This window comes from Palaemon carinicauda, chromosome 4 (genome assembly GCF_036898095.1).
Source record: "Palaemon carinicauda isolate YSFRI2023 chromosome 4, ASM3689809v2, whole genome shotgun sequence".
Classification (NCBI taxonomy): Eukaryota; Metazoa; Arthropoda; class Malacostraca; order Decapoda; family Palaemonidae; genus Palaemon; species Palaemon carinicauda.
Window position 1 is genome coordinate 166368341 of NC_090728.1, and position 22500 is coordinate 166390840.

At 42.3% G+C, this 22500-nt stretch overlaps 1 protein-coding gene across 1 annotated transcript in view; it reads right to left on the reverse strand.

Annotated features, from left to right (window-relative positions):
* LOC137640165 (aminopeptidase N-like) overlaps positions 1–22500 on the reverse strand; it is a 93380-nt gene that overhangs the window by 5141 nt on the left and 65739 nt on the right. Inside the window, 9 exon segments of the mRNA XM_068372688.1 lie at positions 579–769; positions 7781–7923; positions 8985–9318; positions 18964–19147; positions 19418–19499; positions 20152–20308; positions 20795–20978; positions 21339–21516; positions 21914–22044. Of these exon segments, the coding sequence (XP_068228789.1) occupies positions 579–769; positions 7781–7923; positions 8985–9318; positions 18964–19147; positions 19418–19499; positions 20152–20308; positions 20795–20978; positions 21339–21516; positions 21914–22044 (1584 nt within the window).

The window sequence follows — 22500 nt, forward strand, 5'->3', positions numbered from 1 at the left end:
CTGAAATAGTGATATATTCTATTACTGTGATTAAAATCTCGCTGACTGTAATCAGTGGCCACGAAAGCCATGCTAATTGAATTTTTGTTTGTTACTGGAAAGTGTTACATTTGCACCTTATATTGAATTAGAAACCAGACTCTTTAAGGGATTTAGAAATAGATTTCGGTTGCACATACAATTGCATACTTTGTTCTATATTTAAGGTAGTGTTAATCGTTTCATTAAGCTAAACTACTTTTTGTAAAGATATCCCTACGTTATGTTAAAACTAATATCAGATATGTGTGGATTTTAACGGTCGTCACCTACTGTATTTTCTTTAACTTGAAGTTTTTGTTATGATGTCGCAAATAAATGATATAACAATTATATCCATGATTTTCAGTAATATATTCTTATAAGTACGATTTGCAATGCTTTTGAATCTGCTTTACAAAGGGTTTCTAATTCTGTAATCTCTCCAAGCTAAAAGACATTTACTGGACAAATGAATCTTATTTATTTAATTATTAACGATATAATGACAAATACGAACAGAAGATTAAAACCAATTGATTATTGATTCAGTGTCTTACTTATTGTTTTGAGGGTCCTCCATCCACTGTTGGAAGAAAGCAGAGGCGCTGTCGAGACATTCCTGGTGCCCGAGCTTGCAGGCCCAAGTCAAGGCAGTCTTTCTCTTGAACTGCGTCAGCAGATGGTCAGAGGCGTTGTCAGCGAAGCCGACTGATTCATATAGCGGGACAATCATGTCCTTGATGTAGTTCTATTGAAAAATACAATTTCAAGTATTGGGAAGTATTTTGAAATATTTTCAATAGTGTTGGAATTCAAATGGAGGAACTTTTTGAAAATATTATGGAAAGTTTCAGTGCTAAAGAATCCACCGACACAAATTACATTTGGAAAAGCTTCCTGTCTAGTAAAATGACTTTGTTATAACAACGTACATCGGCTGTTTAGCAGTTACCTATTCATTGGCTGCACTGTTATACTCAGATGTGGAAGAAGACTGATTTTGAGAATGATGATGCCATTTGATTTTAGAAGTCATTACATTTCAACCTTGGTGCTATATTGTCGTTTTAGTGGTCTTCCATAAAAAGAAAAAATCTTTTGGTAATCATCTTTAGAAAATCTCTATCTTGCTTCTGTTTTCCCTAGAACCTATAACTTTTCTTCTTTCAAGAGGAGCTTCCAATTGGTTTTATCGTTGTTTATATTATAATCAAGCATAAATTTGCCAAAGGAAACCTGATTCAGTTGATCCCTTTAGCTATTGAATTCTCTTCAGAAAAAATAACGGGTGTTAGTTAAGGCATTCGTTATGTTGAATGCATAAAAGAATATAATAATCAATATAAAAAATTTTAAGTAATTTTTATTTTTCCTAACATACTTACCGAGAATTACTTTCTTTAGGAGAGTCACTTGGTGACCTCTTTCTCGACCAAGGTTTTTGGCGCAGTTATCCCCCACTCTGTTCTCCCTATAGGCCTACCCCCGCCGCCAAAGGATGCGCCCCGAGGGCAGGATTAGGGCAGGTCACTGCTTCTCTGGGCCATTCTCCTCATTAAGTTCGTCGTATAGCCCAACTTGGCAATGGAAGGATGGCACTCGGGGACGGAAGGGAGGGCCATTACCCGAAAGTAATTCTCGGTAAGTATGTTAGGAAAAATAAAAATTACTTGAAATTTTTGATTTGTTCCAACACGAAACTTACCTCGAATTACTTTCTTTAGGCGACTTATACTTTAGGAGGCGGGAGTGCTATCCTGACACTTGACTCGGCCCGTAGGGCCTAGAGGGCTATGGAATGCGGGGGCCTATCAGAGTACGGGAGTGAGGGTAACTGCGCAACCTTACGCTATTACCTAAGACTTTACCTCTTAAAAGATTCTTCTGACGATTTCCTTCGGATGTAGTCGCGAAGAATGTGTTCATCGTTGGGTACAGCCTCTGGCCTTACCGCTACACAGCCCGGAGGGCGGACATGACTGTCCCAATGGAGAACCCGTCCAAGGATTTCCTTGAATAACCCTTGAGGTAGTGGGCAGTAAAGGTTGACTGGTGCGACCAAGTGCCTGTCTGTAGGATCTGCCTCACCGCCATGTTTCTCTCAAAGGGCAAGGGGGTGCTCAGACCCCTGATGTCATGGGTCCGGGGAGTGCCTGGCACTGCCATTTTATCCTCTTCATAGGTTCTAGCGATGACTTGTCTCAGCCAGCAGGAAATGATGTTCTCGGAAAATTGCTTCCTATAAACACCTGTGGAAACGAAGAGGTTCCTGATACCTGGTCGGAGTGAGAGAAGTCGAATGACAAACCATGTATCTCTCCCACTCTCTTATCGGACGCCAAGGCCAGCAAGAAGACGGCCTTGAGGGTGAGATCTTTATTCACGATATCTTTCAAGTGTTCAAAGTGGGAGCGACACATCATCTTCCGGACCTTGCCTAAGTCCCACTGGGGCACCTTTCCCGCCTGAGGGGGGTAAGACTGCTCGAAGCTTTTGACAAGCATCGCTATGTGTCTCGAGGCCCCCAGGACGATGCCCTTCAGGAGGAAGACTTGGCCTAAGGCAGCCCGAACCCCTTTTTATGGCTGGGATTGACATCTCCGCTTTGTCCTTGAGAAACACCAGAAACTCTGCCATGTCTAGGACAGAGGCCTTAAGAGGTCTAATGGGCCTCTCAGCGCACCACTTCGCGACGGAGGTCCATTTTGTCCGGAAGACCGCGGTTGGCGACTTCTTAGGAATAGAGACATTCTCTTAGCCGTGGAGGAAGAATATCTTTCTTTCTTCAGGAGCCGCTCTTAGTCTTCAGGCGTGAAGACGTAGGGAGAGAGGCCTGCCGTGGAGCTTGAGAAAGTGAGGCTGGTGCAGAAGGTCTGACCTGACGGACAGAGGCCACGGCGGTTGACTCGATAGGTCTTTTAGATCCGCGAACCACTCTCTCTGTCCAGCCACCAGGGCGCTACCAAAGTCATCTGTAGGTTTCGAGCCGCCTTTACTCTGCTGAGCACTTGTCTTATCAGCGTGAAAAGGGGGAAAGGCGTACACATCCAGATTGTCCAACTTGTGCTGAAAAGAGTCTTCTAAGGAAGCTTTCGGGTCTGGTACAGGGGAGCAATAGACTGGGAGCTGGGCGTTGAGGTTGTTGCAAGGCGGTCAACCACCGGGGAACCCCGCCGTTGAATGATGAGCTTGGCTATTCCTGGGAGAAGGGACCATTCTGCCCCTACTATGTGGCCCATTCTGCTGAGGCCGTCGGCCGGAACGTTTTACTTCCCGGGAATGAACCTTGCTAACATCACCCCTTGATTTTCTTCCACTCAATCTAGATTCTCTATGGTGAGATCGCACAACTCCTTCGATTACCAGTACCCTGCTTCTTTATGTATGCCACTACCGTGGCGTTGTCGCTCATCCACGCCACGGTGTTCCCCTTTAGCAGACTTGCGAAGTGTAGGCACGCCTTCTGGACTGCTTCCAACTCCAGGACCTTGTGTGGAGTTGCCTCTCCCCTTCCAACCAGGTCTCTCGTGCCGTTTCGTCGAGGGGAAGGGCTCCCCATCTCTGGTTGGAGTCGTCTGTGAACAGTAGTAACTCGGGAGGGCCGGTCCCGAAGGACGTCCCCTTTAGTGAGTTCGACTGGCAATGCCACCATTCTAGGGAGGGTCTCGTGTCTGGAATGACTGGGATTAGCACCTGCTGCGAACCCGTCTGTCACCAGAGGTTCCTGAGATTCCATTGGACGGGTCTGAGCCTTACCCTCCCTTGGGGAACTAGGTTCTCCAGAGAGACCAGGTGACCTATCAGCCTCTGCCCGTCTTCCGCCCTCCTGGGGTGTTCTGACAGGAACGGCTGACTAATGAGCCTGAGGTTGCATATCTTATTCTCCGAAGGGAAAAATTCTCCCCGAAAAAAGTCTAATGTTATTCCCCAGTAGTTCATTCCGGTGGAAGGGGATAGATTTGACTACTTCGGGTTGATTCAGTTCCCCAGATCCTTGCAAAACTGGAGGAGACTTCTCCCTTGTCCCTCCAAGAGGACCTTTGAGGCGGGAAGAAGCCCCCAGCCGTCCAGGTATCTGATAAGGCGTATGCCTCGTTCGTGCGCCCCCACTGCGACAGCCGTGGGGACTCTCGCGAACACTTGGGGCGTTGTTGACAGACCAAAGAAAAAGGGGTCCTGAATTGCAGGATCTGGCAACCCTATTTCACCCGGAGGAACTTCCGACCCGAGTTGTGGACCGGAATCTGGAAGTATGCTTCCTTGGGGTCGATGGTCATCCTACAATCTTTCTCCCTCAAGGACAGCAGGACTGAATTCTGCGTGTCCATTTAGAAGTCCGTCTTTTTGACGAACCTGTTGAGAGCTGACAGATCTATAACTGGTCTCCACCCCCCGGTCGCTTTTTCCACCAGGAATAGGCGACTGTAGACACCTGGCCCTGGGAGAAGAACTTCTTCCATGATACCCTTCTCTAACATGGACGACACCTCCTCTTGAAGGGCGGTCCTCTTTAACGGGTCTTTGGGATCTAGCCATTCTATCCGGTTGGCCGGAAAAAGCGTGGGTGGTTCCGTTAGGAATGGAAGTCCGTAGCCCTTCTTTAGTAAGGACACTGTCCAAGGTTCCGCTCCTTGAGCCCTCTATGCTTGCCAATGACGTCTGAGTCGTCCTCCAACCCAAGGGTTGGGTGGGGATAGGGGGCCTCCCACTCTTATCTTCTAGAGGGGCGGCCTGATCTGTCTCCCCTAGAGGCAGGGTAACCCGACCTGAAGGAGCTAGAGGGCGCTGGAGCTCCCCTGCGGAGGGGCTGAGGCGTTGCGGACCAGGAGGAAGAGGGGGGCTTCTCTCCTCGTAGTGCTGGTAGATGCTTGGGGTGTCGCGGCACTATCCGAGACAGACCTCTTATAGGGTGGTCTCCTAGGAGTCGTAGGTCTGGGGACGTTAGTCTCCTTCTATTTCAAGACCTTCTCCATTATGGTTTCTAGTTCCTTCTGAGGAAACAGAGACTCTCCCCACAAGGGAAAGCTGCGAATGGGTCGCGTCTCCCTGTCTGGTGCCTTCCAAGACACTTTCGCCAAAACAGTGTCTTGCTTCCAGAACACCCAGTTAGCTGTTAGTGTGAGAGACTGATATGTCAATAACCTAAGGGTTGAAGGCCTTGCTGGACAGGGTCCTCGGGGTCAAAGGAGGCTTGTACACCTCCCAAAGAATAAGCCCACCAGTCCAGCCAAGAGGGGACGTTTACTAAGTCCCTCGACATTTTCTCCATCATGGAGGCTCCTGCTGGCGAGAACCAGACTGGGGCTGAAGAGGCTCTACTGTCTGAAAACGCCTTGACTAAGGATGTCCTGCTGACCCCCCCTTAAAGGTTGGGGGACCCCGGCAGTGCTGGCCACTACCTTGCCGACATAATCTTGCTCTAGGACTAGACCTCGGGTTAGAGGAAGTGCTAGGGACATCTTAGGTTGTAAGGAGTCTGCATGATCCTCAAAAAGGCTTGACTTCCAGGAAACTACATCCGTAGTTGCAGGTTCCGGTACCTGTGGTGTCTTCTGCAAAGGCTAACCACTCTCCTATAGACGGAGTCCTCCGTCAGGGAGCGCTCTTCTCCGTCAGCCGAGGACCTGGATTTCATCTGCGGGGACGTCCGCACCAGGGGCCTGGGTTAGCGCAAGCAACGCTGGTTCAGCGGGGACTCTCGTCGGCCCAAGGCTCTGGGTGCCGAGGATGCGGTTCCCGTGGGCTGACCCGACAGCGGGAACCGTTCCTTCTGACCCGAAGGCCGCACCAGCCGGGCTGGTTCGGCCAGGCCGCCCGACCAGAAGCGCGTTTCTCCCGCTGGGCGGGGTTAACCGGAGGCTTCGGGGACTTACGCTTACCTGTAGAGTCCTTCCTACCGCTTGATCTCGAGGCGCCGGGTCACCGGGCACTCCCCGGGCGCTTCGGTTCTGGAATACCAGGCACTCCCTTGCGGTGGTACCGGTTTTCCCCGGCGGGGAGCTCCGCACCAGGTTCGGGGTCAGAACCGGCAACGCCGTACCGTCGAGGACTACTGTTCGCGTATTCTCTCCGGGGGACGCGGACGCGGATCCTCGTGGGCTGACCCAACGGAGAGAACCGTTCCTTTTAAGTCCGAGGGCCGAACCAGCTGTGCTGATTCGGCCAGGCTGCCCGTAAAGAAGCCCGGTTACACCTGCGGGCGGGCTGGGGGACGCGGACGCGGATCCCCGTGGGCTGACCCGACGGAGGGAACCGTTCCTTTTAAGTCCGAGGGCCAAACCAGCTGTGCTGATTCGGCCAGGCTGCCCGTAAAGAAGCCCGGTTACACCTGCGGGCGGGCTGGGGGACGCGGACGCGGATCCCCGTGGGCTGACCCGACGGAGGGAACCGTTCCTTTTAAGTCTGAGGGCCGAACCAGCTGTGCTGATTCGGCCAGGCTGCCCGTAAAGAAGCTCGGTTACACCTGTTGGCGGGGTGAACCGGAAGCTTCGCGGTCTTACGCCTGCCTGAAGAGGCCTTCTCGCATTTCTCCCTGCGAGGGTTCTATCTGCGTCTGGAGGATGGCCTTCGTGGTGAGAAAAAACCCTGGGTTGTCGGTCCGGGGAACACTGCAATACAGACCTGGGAGGCTCCTTCTCGGCGAGGCCCTCGGCTGCCGAAGAGACTGAAAAATACGCTAAGAGACTGGAGAAGAATTAGGGACATTTTCCCCCACATGGGGTCATCAGAGGAGACGTGGCCTGCTTGCACCAGGACTCCGTCTCCCCACACACTCTCGAAAGTAGTACTTACCTCGAACTACTTCTTAAGAGTTAACTTCTTCACAATAAACCAACCTCGTCTCCTACTCTGGGTAGGAGAGGGTGGTAGGGAAGCTCTGTCAGGCGGAACGCCCGGCGCTAGTCTTCTTAGGCGAACCCTTCGTCGCCTACTTCTTCTTGGTGCTATACCGCACCCACTCAAACTCTTGGGGAAGAGCAATGGGCACTTCCCCGCAACTGACTTACCTCGTCCCCTACTCTGGGTAGGGGAAGATGGCTGTATAAGAATCTCTATTCGACGAGGCATCGGGAATTAAGTTGGCGAGGAGAGGCTCGTCTTCCTATGAGCCTCTTGGATGTATTCTTCCTTTTGGTGCCGAAGTGCACTCACTGCACTACGTTCCAGGACCAATAGTCCTGACACGTGGTTGAAGGGGAACATAAGCTGCCCCTACACGGCTAACACCGAGGATAAGGGGAGGAAGAATGATTTATTGTAAAAATTTGTCCTTTCAGCTATTAATTCCTTGAAGAAAATCAAGGAATACTGTTCCATAACGCACACAACGCACGACACAAGCACTTAAGGAAATGAATTAAACACCGGGTAAGGACACGGTTGAAAAGTGAACGCACAGGAACACTTGGGAAGCACACTGCGAAAAAACACAAGTCCCCACGCTGGGAACACGTGGACACTAAATGCGCACAAAGGATCGAGAGAGGCTGAGAGTGAGGTGTTGAACACCTCACGACCAAGAACTTAATGGGGAGAATGGCCCAGAGAAGCAGTGACCTGCCCTAATCCTGCCCTCGGGGCGCATCCTTTGGCGGCGGGGGTAGGCCTATAGGGAGAACAGAGTGGGGGATAACTGCGCCAAAAACCTTGGTCGAGAAAGAGGTCACCAAGGGACTCTCCTAAAGAAAGTAATTCGAGGTAAGTTTCGTGTTGGAACAAACTTAAATTAGCATTGGGATCACGCAGTCCTGTTCATTACCTGCAGAGCTCCGTAGGCTCCAGTTCGCTGGAACAGATTCACCAGGTAGTCTAATTTGTTGACGGCAGATTTCCAGGGCACGTATTCGGTCTCGTTCCCTAAGTAGGTGTAAATGTCCAGGGCTATGTCATAGCTCAGGTGACCTGCCAAAAATCATATATATAAAAGTCTTTTTTTATTATAAACGAAACGAAATTTTCAATAGCAAAGATTTCCCTATTTCGTCAGATACATTAATTCAGTTGCAATCAAAAAAGGTTTGATTCGGTTATTTTCTTATAAACATGCTACCATTTACCTTGCTAAATTTGTTTATCAGCAGAGTCTGGTAAAACTACACAATATGCCAAAATGAAGTCTGCTACAGTTAAGAAGATACTGTTCAGTAAATATTACTGGTTAATTACAATCACGTAGTCAGCTGGGACTTGAATAGAGTCACTATTAGTTTGAAGAAATACAGTCCATGAAATCTTTCCTTTTACTATTTATGCTACGAGAATTGTTCTCATTAAAAGCTATCAAACGCAACCTTTCCTTATTTTGCAGGAACGAACTACCCGACTGTGATTTTCCCTCTCTAAAAGTAATGAACCCTGAAGGACTTCCACGAACCTTCTGAAACTTTGGAATTCTTCCCCAACTTGCATTTTCCCACATGCTTAAAAATTTATCTCTTCCAAGAGACTTCAACTGGATTGCATATCTGTTTGAAGTTGCTTGCCCCGTCGACTTTTACATAGAATGCAGATTTATCTGATCAAAAGTGTTCATATCAAGAATTTTATATTCGATCAAATGAGGAGCGTATTAATGGCTTATTTTTCTGATCAAATTGGGAGAGTATTAATCACTTATCTGATCAAATGGGGAACGTATTAATGACTCATTAATCTGATAAAATGGAGAGCTTATCAGGGAATTATTTACATGATCAAATGGGGACTTATTAGAGAATTGTGTATCTAACGAAATAGGGAACACAGCCTCGATCAATTTATCTAACCGATTATGGATTATATCAATGACTTATTAATCAGACCAAACGGGAGGCACATCAATGACTTTTTTCTTTTTATTTTGAAATACACATTTACAATCTTACAGTTTATGACATATATGCATCATCGTATATTTACATGAATAATTTCTTTTATTTTACATATAATGTATTTACAATTGCAATTTTTACTATTTGACTCACCTGCTCGGGCGAGATCCATAGCATCGTCGATAATCTGGGCGCGATTAATGGTATGGATGACCTCGTGGTCAGTTTTGAGTTGCTGGATGATGAGATTCCAGTTGTCGTCGTCATAATTGACCCTGTAAAACCCGGTCTCCTGGACGTTGAAGATCACCCATTCCTCGCTCGAGGGCAGCGAGGACACGGTGACTTCCGATTCGGAAGCCTTCATCCACACCGAAGGGCTCGTCACCGTGAAGTTGGGATTGCTCTGGGAGGCGTAGTTCAAAGGCACCCACCAGCTGTAGTGGCGGTCGTCCATCGAGTTCTTCTTGTTGAGGAGGTACCGTTCCTGGAATTGTCGGATATTAGTCTTCTATTGTTTTATATAGGTTTTCGAGTTTCCAAAAAGTATATGTATTTTTCATTTAATACAAGTGAAATATATATGACTCGATAAATTTTAATGAATAAAACTGCCTTAATTAGTACTGGTATATATATATATATATATATATATATATATATATATATATATATATATATATATATATATATATATATATATATATACATATGTGTGTGTGTGTGTGTGTGTATATATATATATATTCTACAGGACGTCGCTGTAATATCATCAGAAATAATACGATAGAATGCTAGCAGACCTTTAGCAGCGCTGTAAAAGGTTTAAAATGGCGACTTGTGACATGGCATTAGAATAAAGATCCTTAGATTTAAAATAACGACTTTTCTTTCTATTATACATTTTCTGAATATCTTGTCCTAATTTATTAGCTTTGAATTAAAAAAGAAGACATAAATTATTCAGGTTCTAACATTTGTAAACCTACCTTACGAAAATAATCCCGGTAAATATAATGGATATATTTCGTGAAATGTGAAAAAAAATGGATTATCATAACACGATTATTATTTGGAGTCCAATTTTCACATTAGACAATTTTGGAAAGTTAGAAACAGTTTATATTAAAGAGAGAAGAGTACACGGAAAAAGGGCCTTGCACATGATCTATCAAAAAGATTTTGATTTAATAAAAAAGAACTAAAATTCATTTATTTTATTTAAACTCGTAAGAAATTTATCTCAAGAATAGTAATGAAACATTTATTTGGTCTATGTAACCCTTTTGAGCGCTCTTTGGTCTATGTAACGCTAGTGAGCCCATTATTTGGTCTATGTTACGCAAGTGGGCGTTCTTTTGGTCTATGTAACGCTAGTGAGCGTTCTTTGGTCTATGTAACGCTAGTGAGTGCATTCTTTGGTCTATTTAACGCTAGTGAGCGTTCTTTTGGTCTATGTAACGCTAGTGAGCGTTCTTTGGTCTTTGTAACGCTTTTGACGTTCTTTGGTCTATGTAACGCTAGTGAGCGTTCTTTGGTTTTTGTAATGCTAGTGAGCATTCTTTTGGTCTATGTATCGCTAGTGAGCGTTCTTTGGTCTATGTAACGCTAGCGAGTGCATTCTTTGGTCTATGTAACACTTTTGAGCATTCTTTGGTCTATGTAACGCTAGTGAGCATGTTCTTTGGTCTATGTAACGCTAGTGAGTATTCTTTGGTCTATGTAACGCTAGTGAGCTCGTTCTTTGGTGCATGTAACGCTAGTGAGCACATTTTTTGGTCTATGTAACGCTAGTGAGTGTTCTTTGGTCTATGTAATGCAAGTGAGCATTCTTTGGTCTATGCAACACTAGTGAGAGCGTACTTTGGTCTACTTTGGTTTATGTAACGCTAGTGAGCGTTCTTTGGGCTATGTAACGCTAGTGAGAGCATTCTTTGGTCTATGTAACGCTAGTGAGTGTTCTTTGGTCTATGTAACACTAGTGAGCATTCTGTGGTCTATGTAACACTAGTAAGCATTCTTTGATCTACCTAATACTAGTGAGCGCATTCTTTGGTCTATGTAACGCTAGTGAGCACATTCTTAGTTCTATGTAATGCTAGTGAGCGTTCTTTGGTCTATGTAACACTAGTGAGCGTTCTTTGGTCTCTGTAACGCTAGTGAGCGCATTCTTTGGTCTATGTAACGCTAGTGAGCATTCTTTGATCTATGTAACACTAGTGAGCATTCTGTGGTCTATGTAACACTAGTAAGCATTCTTTGATCTACCTAATACTAGTGAGCGCATTCTTTGGTCTATGTAACGCTAGTGAGCACATTCTTAGTTCTATGTAATGCTAGTGAGCGTTCTTTGGTCTATGTAACACTAGTGAGCGTTCTTTGGTCTATGTAACGCTAGTGAGCACATTCTTAGTTCTATGTAATGCTAGTGAGCGTTCTTTGGTCTATGTAACGCTAGTGAGCGCATTCTTTGGTGTATGTAACGCTAGTGAGTGTTCTTTGGTCTATTTAACACTAGTGGGCATTCTTTGATCTATGTAACACTAGTGAGCATTCTGTGGTCTATGTAACACTAGTAAGCATTCTTTGATCTACCTAATACTAGTGAGCGCATTCTTTGGTCTATGTAACGCTAGTGAGCACATTCTTAGTTCTATGTAACACTAGTGAGCGTTCTTTGGTCTGTAACGCTAGTGAGCACATTCTTAGTTCTATGTAACACTAGTGAGCGTTCTTTGGTCTATGTAACACTAGTGAGCGCATTCTTTGGTCTATGTAACGCTAGCGGGCACATTCTTAGTTCTATGTAATGCTAGTGAGCGTTCTTTGGTCTATGTAATGCTAGTGAGCGCATTCTTTGGTCTATGTAACGCTAGTGAGTGTTCTTTGGTCTATGTGACACTAGTGAGCATTCTTTGATCTATGTAACACTAGTGAGCATTCTGGGGTCTATGTAACACTAGTAAGCATTCTTTGATCTACCTAATACTAGTGAGCGCATTCTTTGGTCTATGTAACGCTAGTGAGCACATTCTTAGTTCTATGTAATGCTAGTGAGCGTTCTTTGGTCTATGTAACACTAGTGAGCGTTCTTTGGTCTATGTAACGCTAGTGAGCACATTCTTAGTTCTATGTAATGCTAGTGAGCGTTCTTTGGTCTATGTAACGCTAGTGAGCGCATTCTTTGGTGTATGTAACGCTAGTGAGTGTTCTTTGGTCTATGTAACACTAGTGAGAATTCTTTGATCTATGTAACACTAGTGAGCATTCTGTGGTCTATGTAACACTAGTAAGCATTCTTTGATGTACCTAATACTTGTGAGCGCATTCTTTGGTCTATGTAACGCTAGTGAGCACATTCTTAGTTCTATGTAATGCTAGTGAGCGTTCTTTGGTCTATGTAATGCTAGTGAGCGTTCTTTGGTCTATGTAACACTAGTGAGCGTTCTTTGGTCTCTGTAACGCTAGTGAGCGCATTCTTTGGTCTATGTAACGCTAGTGAGCATTCTTTGATCTATGTAACACTAGTGAGCATTCTGTGGTCTATGTAACACTAGTAAGCATTCTTTGATCTACCTAATACTAGTGAGCGCATTCTTTGGTCTATGTAACGCTAGTGAGCACATTCTTAGTTCTATGTAATGCTAGTGAGCGTTCATTGGTCTATGTAACACTAGTGAGCGTTCTTTGGTCTATATAACGCTAGTGAGCGCATTCTTTGGTGTATGTAATGCTAGTGAGTGTTCTTTGGTCTATGTAACACTAGTGAGCATTCTTTGATCTATGTAACACTATTGAGCATTCTGTGGTCTATGTAACACTAGTAAGCATTCTTTGATCTACCTAATACTAGTGAGCGCATTCTTTGGTCTATGTAACGCTAGTGAGCACATTCTTAGTTCTATGTAATGCTAGTGAGCGTTCTTTGGTCTATGTAACACTAGTGAGCGTTCTTTGGTCTATGTAACGCTAGTGAGCACATTCTTAGTTCTATGTAATGCTAGTGAGCGTTCTTTGGTCTATGTAACGCTAGTGAGCGCATTCTTTGGTCTATGTAACGCTAGTGAGTGTTCTTTGGTCTATGTAACACTAGTGAGCATTCTTTGATCTATGTAACACTAGTGAGCATTCTGTGGTCTATGTAACACTAGTAAGCATTCTTTGTTCTACCTAATACTAGTGAGCGCTTTCTTTGGTCTATGTAACGCTAGTGAGCACATTCTTAGTTCTATGTAATGCTAGTGAGCGTTCTTTGGTCTATGTGACACTAGTGAGCGTTCTTTGGTCTATGTAACGCTAGTGAGCACATTCTTAGTTCTATGTGCTAAGGTACCGAATGAAGGACAAACCGTGGTTCAATGATGATTGTAGACGTGCTTATTTGGAGAAGCAGGAGGCCTATCACCTTTGGAAGGGTAACAGATCAGATTTGACCTGGAACAACTATACTCAGCTTCGAGCTTTTGCTCAGAGAGTTTATGCCTCAACTGAAAAGGAGTACAATATAATCATAAAAGAAACCCTCTCTGGTACAACTCAGGAACATAAATGGTGGTCTACCCTTAAATCTGCACTCTTTGGTGTAGATGCAACAGTTCCTCCTTTACTTAAACCAGATGGCTCAGTCACTCACTGTCCAAAGGAAAAGGCAACCCTTTTGGCTGATGTTTTTGACAGTAAACAGAGTAATGAAAAACTTGAACTTCCTCATTCCTGTTTTCCTGAGGCTAAACTAACTAGTTTAGCTTTTCGATCTCGTGAGATTAAAGCTCTGTTGATGGACCTTGATGCTTATGGAGGTGTAGACCCTAATGGTATTTTTCCTTTGTTTTTTATAAAGACAGCAGATTTCTTAGCTCCAAAGTTATCTGTTATTTTACGCAAGTTAGCAAGAAGAGGAGCTTTTAGCACTTGTTGGAGAATTGGTAATGTTACTCCTCTATGTAAATGTGTTTGTGGTAGCTCAAGTCCCACTGATTACCGCCCAATTTCCATAACTCCCATATTATCTAAAGTTTTTGAACGTCTTCTGGCAAAACGTCTTAATAGGTTTGCTGAAGGTAATCATCTATTCCCTAGTTTGCAATTTGGTTTTCGGAAAGGCCTTGGAGCATGTGATGCCCTTCTTACAATCTCCAATGCAGTACAGAAATCCCTTGATTGTGGTCGGGAAGTTCGTATGATTGGCCTTGATTTTAGTGCTGCCTTTGACCGTGTTAATCATGAGGCCCTTGTTTTCAAACTGAAACAGTTGGGAGTGGGTGGGTCGTTTCTTAGCATTATTATTGATTTTTTAAGTATTAGATCTCAAAGAGTTGTTGTTGATGGGCACCATAGTGAGTATAGGAATGTGATATCCGGTGTTCCACAGGGTAGTGTTCTTGGCCCATTACTTTTCATACTATATACACATGACATGTGGTTTGGCCTAGAAAATAAGCTTGTTGCATATGCAGATGATGCTACTCTCTTTGCATCAATTCCATCACCTGAATGTAGATCTGGGGTTGGTGAATCCCTTAATAGAGATTTAGCTAAAATTAGTGCATGGTGCAAATTATGGGGTATGAAGTTGAATCCTAACAAAACTCAAAGTATGATTGTAAGTAGGTCAAGGACGGTGGCTCCTCAACATCCGGATCCCAGTATTGATAATGTTTCTTTAAATTTGTATGACTCTTTCAAAATTTTAGGCGTGATTCTTGACAGCAAATTTACTTTTGAGAAACATATAAGGTCTGTGTCTTCTTCAATTGCACAAAAAATTGGCTTATTGAGAAAGTCTTTTAAGATATTCGGTGATCAATCTATTCTGAAGAAGTGTTTTAATTCTTTTATTCTACCTTGTTTTGAGTATTGTTCTCCTGTCTGGTCTTCAGCTGCTGATTCTCATCTTAATTTGTTGGACAGAAACTTACGGTCTATTAAATTTCTTATTCCTGATCTAGATATTAATCTCTGGCACCGTCGATCAATTAGTTCATTATGCATGTTGCATAAGATTTTTCATAACTCTGACCATCCTTTACATTCAGATCTCCCTGGACAATTCTATCCTGTTCGTAATACTAGGCAGGCAGTTAATTCTAATAGCCAGGCCTTCTCCATCATAAGACTCAATACTACGCAGTACTCTAGAAGTTTTATTCCAGCTGTTACCAAGTTGTGGAATGATCTTCCTAATCGGGTTGTTGAATCAGTAGAACTTCAAAAGTTCAAAGTTGGAGCAAATGCTTTTTTGTTGACCAGACGGACATGAGTCTTTTTATAGTTTATATATGACATTTTTGTTGTTGACGTTGTTAATAGTTTATATATGATATATCTCTTTTGACATTACTTTTTTTAGAATGATTTATTGTTAATTTGTTCTCTTCAGTTATTTATTTCCTTATTTCCTTTCCTCACTGGGCTATTTTTCCCTATTGGAGCCCCTGGGCTTATAGCGTCTTGCTTTTCCAATCAGGGTTGTAGCTTGGATAGTAATAATAATAATAATAATAACACTAGTGAGCGTTCTTTGGTCTATGTAACACTAGTGAGCGTTCTTTGGTCTATGTAACGCTAGAGAGCACATTCTTAGTTCTATGTAACACTAGTGAGCGTTCTTTGGTCTGTAACGCTAGTGAGCACATTCTTAGTTCTATGTAACACTAGTGAGCGTTCTTTGGTCTATGTACCACTAGTGAGCGCATTCTTTGGTCTATGTAACGCTAGTGAGCACATTATTAGTTCTATGTAATGCTAGTGAGCGTTCTTTGGTCTATGTAATGCTAGTGAGCGCATTCTTTGGTGTATGTAACGCTAGTGAGTGTTCTTTGGTCTATGTTACACTAGTGAGCATTCTTTGATCTATGTAACACTAGTGAGCATTCTGTGGTCTATGTAACACTAGTAAGCATTCTTTGATCTACCTAATACTAGTGAGCGCATTCTTTGGTCTGTAACGCTAGTGAGCACATTCTTAGTTCTATGTAACACTAGTGAGCGTTCTTTGGTCTATGTAACACTTAGTGAGCGTTCTTTGGTCTATGTAACGCTAGTGAGCACATTCTTAGTTCTATGTAACGCTAGCGAGCATTCTTTGATCTACGTAATACTAGTGAGCATTCTTTTTTCTATGTAACACTATTATTATCATTATTATTATTATTATTATTATTATTATTACCAGCCAAGCTACAAGCCTAGTTGGAAAGGTGAGGTGCTATAAGCCCAAGGGCTCCAATAGGATAAAATAGCCCAGTGAGGAAAGGAAATAAGGAAATAAATAAAGGATGAGAACAAATTAACAATAAATCATTCTGAAAACAGTAACAACGTCAAAACAGATATGTCATTTATAAGCTATAAAAAACTTATGTCACCGTGTTCAACATAATATATTTGCTGCAACTTTGAACTTTTGAAGTTCTACTGATTCAACTACCCAATTTGGAAGATCATTCCACAACCTGGTCACAGCTGGAATAAAACTTCTAGAATACTGTGTAATATTGAGCCTCATGATGGAGAAAGCCTGGCTATTAGAATTAACTGCCTGCCTAGTATTACGAACAGGATGGAATTGTCTTATGCAACATGCACAATGAACTAATTGAACGACGGTGCAAAAGATTAATATCTAGATCATGAATAAGAAATTTAATAGACCGTAAGTTTCTGTCCAACAAAAGATGAGAATCAGCAGCTGAAGACCAGACAGGAGAACAATACTCAAAATAAGGTAGAATGAAAGAATTAAAATACTTCTTCAGAATAGATTGATCACCGAAAATCTTGAAAGACTTTCTCCATAAGCCAATTTTTTGTGCAATGGAAGAAGACAGACCTAATGTATTTCTCAAAAGTAAATTTGTTGTCGAGAATCACACCTAGAATTTTAAGAGTCATACAAAGTTAAAGAAACATTATCAATACTGAGATCCGGATGTTGAGGAGCCACCGTCCTTGACATACTTAAAATCATACTTTGAGATTTGTTAGGATTCAACTTCATTCCCCATAATTTGCACCATGCACTAATTTTAGCTAGATCTCTATTAAGGGATTCAGCAACCCCAGATCTACATTCAGGGGATGGAATTGATGCAAAGAGAGTAGCATCATCTGCATATGCAACAAGCTTGTTTTCTAGGCCAAACCACATATGTGTATATAGTATAAAAAGTCATGGGCCAAGAACACTGCCCTGTGGAACACCAGATATCACATTCCTATACTCACTATGGTGCCCATTAACAACAACTCTTTGAGATCTATTACTTAAAAAATCAATAATAATGCTAAGAAACGACCCACCCACTCCCAACTGTTTGAGTTTGAAAACAAGGGCCTCATGATTAACACGGTCAAAGGCAGCACTTAAATCAAGGCCAATCATACGAACTTCCTGACCACAATCAAGGGATTTCTGTACAGCATTGGAGATTGTAAGAAGGGCATCACATTCTCCAAGGCCTTTACGAAAACCAAATTGCAAACTAGGGAATAGATGATTACCTTCAGCAAACCTGTTAAGACGTTTTGCCAGAAGACGTTCAAAAACTTTTGATAATATGGGAGTTATGGAAATTGGGTGGTAATCAGTTAGACTTGAGCTACCACAAACACATTTACGCAGAGGAGTAACATTACCAATTCTCCAACAAGTGCTAAAAGCTCCTCTTCTTGCTAAATTGCGCAAAATAAGAGATAACTTTGGAGCTAAGAAATCTGCAGTCTTTATAAAAAATAAAGGAAAAATATCATTTGGTCTACACCTCCATAAGCATCAAGGTCCATCAACAGAGCTTTAATTTTACGAGATTGAAAAGCTAAACTAGTTAGTTTAGCCTCAGGAAAACAGGAATGAGGAAGTTCAATTTTTCATTACTCTGTTTACTGTCAAAAACATCAGCCAAAAGGGTTGCCTATTCCTTTGGACAGTGAGTAACTGAGCCATCTGGTTTAAGTAAAGGAGGAAGAGTGCAGATTTAAGGGTAGACCACCATTTATGTTCCTGAGTTATACCAGAAAGGGTTTCTTTTATGGTTAAATTGTATTCCTTTTCAGTTGAGGCATAAACTCTCTGAGCAAAAGCTCTAAGCTAAGTATAGTTATTCCAGGTCAAATCTGATCTGTTACCCTTCCAGAGATGATAGGCCTCGTGCTTCTCCAAATAAGCACGTCTACAATCATCATTGAACCATGGTTTGTCCTTCACACGAGAAGGGATACGCCTATCAATTATGTTGACTAGATTGTCATTCAAAGGGACAACAGGATCAACACTACCATATAATTGTGACCAATTCAAGCACAAAAGATCATGCAAAATCCCATTCCAGTCTGCTTGAGATTTCATATAAATTTTACAAGAGTATGATGCATCAGGGACAGGCTGCTCGGTCTTCACTACTAATGAAATCAAGGCATGATCAGATGTCCCGACTGGAGACCAACCTTACTATTTATAACGCCAGGGGAGTCAGTGTATACGAGGTCCAAGCAATTACCAGACCTGTGAGTAGCTTCACTTATGATTAACTCACAGCCTGATTCAGAGGCAAAGTCTAAAGCTCTTAAGCCGTGGCAATCAGTAGGAGAGATAGAACTTAACCACTCCCTATGGTAAGCATTAAAATCGCCAACAAAGACAAAAGAAGCCTTTCTATCATCCTCTTGTATCTTAGCCATAATGGTAAGAAGACAATCGAAGATAGAATCATCCACGTCTGGATTCCGGTAGATTGAACACAAATAAAAGTTGTTATGCCTGCCACAAACTTTTATTACCTGAATCTAATGACATCCACATTCATAGCAGGACTTATAAGAAGCAGGGTACTGGGTCCTAATATACACCGCATTCCCCTGTCCCTAGGGATGTCATCGCGTTTCAACATTATTGGCTTCTTAAAACCAGTTATAAGGAGCTCAGATGAGTGCCTCATAATATTAACCAAAGTTTCTGAGCACAAAAGAATATCATACTGTCTGGACGCAACTGTAAGGTCTTGAATATTTGCGTTCATTGGTCTACGTAACACTAGTGAGCATTCTTTGGTCTATGTAACACTTGTGAGCATTCTTTGATCTTAGTAATGTTAATGAGCATTCTTTGGTCTATGTAACAATTGCGTTCTTTTACCTGCGTAACAGTGGCTGTAGTGCCATCGAGGGATCTGGTGACGTTGATGACTGGGTACCCCATCTGCAGTGTCCAGGTGTCCATGATGGTTTTCACAGTGAGGTCGGATGGTAAGGTGCCGTCCTCATGAGCTGCAGTCGTCAGGTATTCCCATAGGTCGTCTTGCTCTGCATTGTCGTACTGGCTGCAATGGAACATTGTATTGTATATATATATATGTGTAAATATATATATATATATATATATATATATATATATGAGTGTGTGTGTGTATCTAAAATATTCCGCAAATAAAGATGAGGATCAAGTAATGCAAGTTGATATACCAGTGGGGATAAGTAAAAAAAAAAAAAGAATAATGATCTTATCCCAATTTTCAAGTAACAATTTTGAAACTTGCCAAGCAAGCCTTTGATAAAACTCAGTAATTGAATGCATAAGGCTGATTACTCACAATGCCTCCAAGTAGTTACTGAGGCCTTTACGCAGGGATGCCTCAGTAAGGAAGTGGCTCATCATTCTTATGATCGAAGAACCTGTAGGGTGACAGAAGAAATTAGTTTTCATTTATAATGATATGCAGATTTATAAGCACTCCAGGAGGCCCATTAAGTGGTTGCAGAATGGAAAGACATCTGGACGTGATGGATGATAGCAGAAATTATGTATCTTTGTGGTAAAATCGTGATTAATTGGCTGACTGGGATTTGTAAGTTTCTCTGGAGAAAGGAAAGATTTCGAAGGAAGGGGTGAGAGAAATAACTTCATTTACATTAATACATTACACAAAAGTAAAGATTCAATTCTAAGAACATAACATTACTGATCAAGCCAGGTTAGCTGTGTGGTATACTGGCAAGAATGGCCACATTGAGGGTTACTGTGGCACATGTGACGTTAAGGTAGCAGTAATATAAGGTAACTTTACTTAGTCCGTTGACTCTGTAACAGGATGCAGTTTCTCCTCAAGTCCTGGAGCATATAACTACAAATGACTTGAGACAGGCTGGTCTTAAGCCCCTTTCACACTAGCCCGCAAATTTATCTGGTCTGGTGCTGGACGAAGTAGTCGACTGAAAGCTCAGCCGATAATTTATCATCCTTCTAACCAACTTATCTTGACCTAACCATAACACTATCTTCTACCTATACACTTTACCAGGTAGTCATGCGAGGTTGAAAATATACCTTTGTTGTAGGAGATGCCATCGAAGATCTGACTAATCTCGTCCGGATGGCCCACTTTAATGCTGATGGGATGGGAGGATTCGAGGCAATCCAGAGCAAAGACACTCTGGAGGGTATCCACGATAAACTGTTCCATGACCCTCCAAGTTGGCTTTACCTGGAAGATCGGAAGTATTTTGCTAGTAGTCCCTTTTTAATTTTATTATATAATTAGATGGTCTAATTACTAAATTAATGTTATCTTACAGAGGAAAGACAATTGATAGTTTATGGTATTGAGTTCACTGATAATTCAGTCACTAGATCCGAGATCAGTTAAGAGTGGTGTCAGGTAATCAAGAAGTGTTACATGTGATATTTTTTTTCATTATGATTTTAATGCGGGAAAGGGTTCCACAGTTGGTTAGTTAGAAAATATTTTCATTCTCTTTTTGATAATCGTGTTGTAATTATAGTTATTGGCATAAGTCAGAAAAATAAATAGTTCTCTTACTTGTAGTTCTTCTAATTTCCCGAAACAATGACTTTGACAGAAGGTTGTTCTGAGAATAAAATGAGATTGATTTTTGCACCGACTGTTCCTTTATACCAGAAAACAAGAATGTTACTGATGAATCTCATTTGATTCAGCATTTACACTTACGTGGTCCATTCCAATATACTGTACGTAGGAGGCAAATCCTTCATTGAGCCACAAGTCATCCCACCACTTCGGAGTAACTATATTTCCAAACCACTGGTGGGCCAGTTCGTGTGCCACCACCAGGGACACCCAACGCTGGTTCTCTGGGGCTGATGACTCGGGGTCGAATAACATTGCCGTTTCTCTGTATAGTAATAAAGAAGGGGAATATGTGTTGACTGGATATCCGATAAGATGAAGAAATAATAGTTTTATATTTTGTGTCATGCTTTGTCTTTCACCTTTCAGTGGCTTCCACTGCACAGCTTGTCTAACCGTCTATTCTTTTACCAAGATTGCTCACCATTTAGCTTACCACAGTGAAGACTTTAACAACGAACATTAGGGAGAAAGCATAGGCGTAAGTGATTAACAATACGCTAGCAAAGGTTTCACGATAGTTTGAAGTTTTAACATATTCACGCTGGTGGCATCTAAGATGTTGTCATAACATTTCATAAACATTACACCGTAGGCTAAAAATAAGTTATTAGTTATTTATTACCTATAAGTAATGAGTCCCCAGTTCTCCATGGCTCCAGCAGAGAAGTCTGGCAGAGCAATCATGTCCTGTTTCGGCAGAGGATAAGGCACTTGGAAGTAATCCTCGAAGTGGGTTAGGATTTTGGGACCAATATCGTTAGAATACTCCGCCTGGTTGATAACAGATTCACGAGCCCAAACTATATGGGAAAAGGAAAAATTAAATTCCATCCTCACTGTAATATCACATACACACACATACACACACACACACACACACACACACACACATATATATATATATATATATATATATATATATATATATATATATATATATATATATATATTCATATCATCGTGTCATGAAAATTACCATAAGGATAGGATTGTGAAGACAGCACATTTGAGGGACAATATATTTTGTGATTTAGTTTAGATATTTGAGAGTTAATGCCTCAAATGAAGTCATTGTTGGAGAGGCGAGAAAGGCAACGAAGGATTTGCAGAATTTGATTTCTAAGTGACGCTTATTGAAACTGGGGCGAAAGTCCTTCACTTGGGGATGTTTAAAGAAGAAATTATTTATATACTCACCTCTGAAGAGGGTGCCATTATCACTGGTGGAGTTCAGGTATACGAAGTCTGATACCACAAAGGCTACCAAATAGGTGGACATGGGGACGCTTGTGTTGAAACGGTCCCAGTACCAACCTTCTTGGTCCTCACTGAAATAAATAAATAAATAAATAGTCGGTGTACATTGGAGAAGAAAGTGTTTGCATAAATAAACAAAAAGTATATTTATTCATTCATATCTTATGGCACCATTGTTCTGCCCATTGGTGTGTTACATCGTTTGATGTTCTTAGATCCATGTCAGAACAGGTGGGCCCTAGTGGGCAGCTACACAAGATGTGATTCATTGTTTGGATTGGCTCCCCGCAAGGGGCATTCAGCACCATTTGTGTAACCCCAACTGTGGAGGTTATCCCCTGTCCTACCAACTTTCGTTTTTCCTCTATTCAGGGTGACCCATTTCCTTCTGGTGAGGGAGAATCCACACTTAAGGAGAGCATTGTTAGTGGTCTTTCACTCACTTTCGATTTATGAAGTCTGTATTTTGATAGGTCTGAGGTCTCTAGTTCTTCAATAGTCATGAAGCTCTTTCGTGATTTCATATA